General features: G+C 40.5%; 1 protein-coding gene across 1 annotated transcript; it reads left to right on the top strand.

The window, feature by feature from the left end:
- Positions 1-2,138: 2,138 nt before the first annotated feature.
- On the top strand, positions 2,139-3,073 carry LOC124229418 (olfactory receptor 4D11-like). Its single transcript, XM_046644630.1, is given in 2 exon segments — positions 2,139-2,178; positions 2,181-3,073. Coding segments are annotated over 2 exon segments (933 nt in total).
- Positions 3,074-3,601: the final 528 nt, after the last annotated feature.

Below are 3,601 nucleotides of genomic sequence, written 5' to 3'. Positions count from 1 at the left end.
ATCACAGATCCAAAGGCATATGAATGTGTATAACATTTAAACACCTGAAACAGAATCAAAGGAAACAGGGCACTAGATAATATCGAAGATGGAGGGAAGTCTTAGATGCTATAAGAAAAGTTTAATCTTTATTCTATAAGCAATAGGGAACTACTAGAAATTTTCCAGCAAGGGAATAAATGGTCCCATTTATGACTTGTGAAGATATTTCTGCAAACAACAGAGAGGATGAATTAGAGAAAACTACACGGAAGAAAAGGAGACCAATTACAGAACTCCTGCAACAATCTGAGGAGAAGTGATAAAGGTTTAAGTGAGGATGAGGAGAATGGGACAAATTGAGAGAAGTGAAAAAAGTAGTACCCTCAGGAGAGTTTTAACAGTGCCCAGGTCTCTTGCATGTGGGTGGCTCAATATAAGTCTTTTGGATAAAACATACTGCCTATCAGTACATGCTGTGGAGGTAAGTGTGCCCTCAGAGACTGAATAAACTGGGAAAACAAGACAAGTCATCAAATTCTCCAGAGCAAATGAGAGGTAACATGTGTTTTGGGCTTATTTATCCACATAGTTTTTCAAGACTCTTACCGTCCCAAAGTTTGTTTTTACACAGACCAATCATGATGCTTCCCAGTTGGGCACTGATCTGGACAGTGACCCTCTATCAATAAGGTAATGCCAGGTGATTCAGGTAGATGCTTAGGCTGAGGATGGCTTTTACCTATAACTCTGAGTTAACTTTGTGACCGCTGCCACCATCATAAATCTTCTTATAAATTATTGAAATGACATGGGCTGAATGTCAAAGTCTAACTCCATCACTAGCTTCCTGCGTGATCTTATACTTGTCACTTGGGCCTCTTAAGAACTTTATTTTTCCTTAATTGATCTTCAAACAACCAAAGGTTGCTTACTCCTGACTCATACGGGAAAAATACAAGGAAATAAAAATCCTCTAAGTTGGATCTGCCCCTTCCTCCTCAGCCACGACTCTATAGTAAGAGAATATACCAACCCTCAGGGATGGGGAACAACCATTGCTTCCATCTTGTGTTTATTTTACTCCATCAGAAAGTGAAAATCCCAAGCTCACTAGAAACTGTTTATCTTTTATAGGAAGGGCACAGGAGGAAATTCACATTTACCTGTACTGCCTACATTTCTGTGGTAACCTTGAATTTCATGCTCGTTCTCTATGTATGCATGTCTGGACCTTTGTGAACATAATCATCTCCATCACCATCTTTGTCAACTTCTTTGTGTTAAATTCATCATTTACCCTTGACCTCTTAGTATCTATGAAATGAAATAAAACATTGAAGAGAAGATGTCATTTCTGCAAGGTCTAAAATTCCATTGATGGAAAGAGGAAATTGAGGAGCTAATAAAACTCACCACTGAAAGTTCTGTAGAGTGTTCCTTACACAAATTATTCATGGATTTATATATTTTGAAACTGGCAGGCAGTGTGGTATAATGGAAAGATCCTAGAACTAAGAGACAGAAGAAAACTATGTTACTTTTTCTCTGCCACTGGTTTTCTGAATTACTTTGGAAAATTGGCTTATACTTATTGATTTCAGTTTTGGTATTATTAAAGTGGGAATAACAGCTTTCTCCCTAAACTCAGAGGGATATTAGGAAATTTTATTGTAATTAAGTGTGCAGTAGCTTTTAAAACAATAATATGCTGTTCAAATTGACCCATATCATCTTGTTACTGAAAGGCATTTGAGGGTTGATTTATTCCAATGGCTTTTAAGCCATAGAAACAAAGTGAAACTTGAATAAAATCAGAGCTGCTCTGATTCACGAAGATGTAGGGAACCCATAATTCCTTCCATAAAGCCTTCCTTAGATCTCTTCCTCAGCAACTTCTAGGGGTGAACTTTAAAAGATCACAAAGTCCCCAATCAAGTACGGTAGGAAAGCAAATGATCTAGCTCAAAACTCAACTTGTACTAATGAGGGAACTGAAGCAAGTAGAACTGAGTGATTTCCCTGGTAACACAGATAGTTCATGAAGAATAAGATATATTTATGTATGTTCATTTTCTGTATGAGGTAAAACTTTGATTTCATTACCTAAGTAATATTATTTCTTTCCAAGCTGTACTTGGAGGAGGAAATATCATCCAATGGCCCTGAGAAATCATACCAGGGTGTCTGAATTCATTTTTTTGGCCTTACCCAGTCTCAAGAGTTAAGCTTGCTCTTATTTTTACTTTTAGCTATGATTTATGTAACAACTGTGTTAGCAAATGTTGCCATCATGGTCACTGTGACCTGTGAGCCTCGCCTTCACACCCCCATGTACTTCCTGCTCCACAATCTCTCTGTCTTGGACATCTGCTTCTCCTCCATCACTGCTCCGAAGGTCCTAGCAGACCTTCTGTCAAGGAGAAAGACCATCTCCTTCAACGGTTGCATCACACAGATGTTTTTCTTCCACCTCCTCGGTGGAGCAGACATTTTTTCTCTCTCTGTGATGGCCTTTGATCGCTACATGACCATCTCCAAGCCCCTGCACTATGTGACCATCATGAGTAGGGGGAGATGCACTGCCCTCATTGTGGCTTCCTGGATGGGGGGCTTTGTCCACTCCATTGTGCAGATTTCCCTTTTGCTACCCCTCCCCTTCTGTGGACCTAATGTTGTTGATGGCTTCTATTGTGATGTCCCGCAGGTGCTCAAACTCGCCTGCACTGACACCTTTGTCATTGAGCTTTTAATGATTTCCAACAATGGCCTGGTCACTACCCTGTGGTTTGTCCTTCTTCTTGTGTCATACACAGTGATCTTGATGATGCTGAGAACTCAAACTGGAGAAGGCAGGAAGAAAGCCATCTGTACCTGCACAGCCCACATCACTGTGGTGACACTGCACTTTGTTCCCTGCATCTATGTCTATGCCCGGCCCTTCACTGCCCTCCCCATGGACAGAGCTGTCTCCATCACCTTCACTGTCATCATCCCTGTTCTGAACCCCATGATTTACACCCTGAGGAACCAAGAGATGAAGTCATCCATGAGAAGACTGAAGAGAAGACTCATGCTTTCTGAAAGGGGGTAGCCTGATTACAGATTGTGGATCAAGCTGCAAGAATATAATTGAGATATTTTCTTAAAATATTAGCTGTCACATATTGTCATGCCTCAACCATAAATAGACGAGTATAGCAAGATGGCACAGGCACAAAGGATCAGCTACCTGGCACAACGATATTGAGAAGGAACACCAGCAAGAAATTAAGCAGATAGAACATAGTCCTTAAAGAGCAATTGACAGCAAGCAGGACACAAACGTGAAATACTGTAGAAGTTCTTGGTGTCCAGGCAATGGGATGAAAGATAGGACTGTGGTGTCCAGACATGCAGTAGGCAACAGGGACACAACCATTCAGTATGTGTAGAGACTTAGTTTTAAGGATCTTCATTGTCTTTCACTCCCTGTGACTTCCTAACAGTTGGATGTGACCTAGAACTTATACAGTCTTATTTTTAAAGCTCCAATATATGCCTACAGCAAGGGTAAGAATCTGGAACTACCTGTCTAACTGTTCATACTATTGCCTCAGACATAAGTTAGTTTGACTAGTTG

Source organism: Equus quagga, chromosome 17 (assembly GCF_021613505.1).
Source record: "Equus quagga isolate Etosha38 chromosome 17, UCLA_HA_Equagga_1.0, whole genome shotgun sequence".
Classification (NCBI taxonomy): Eukaryota; Metazoa; Chordata; class Mammalia; order Perissodactyla; family Equidae; genus Equus; species Equus quagga.
Note: the sequence above shows the minus strand (reverse complement) of the source record. Positions and strands in the feature narration are given on the sequence as shown.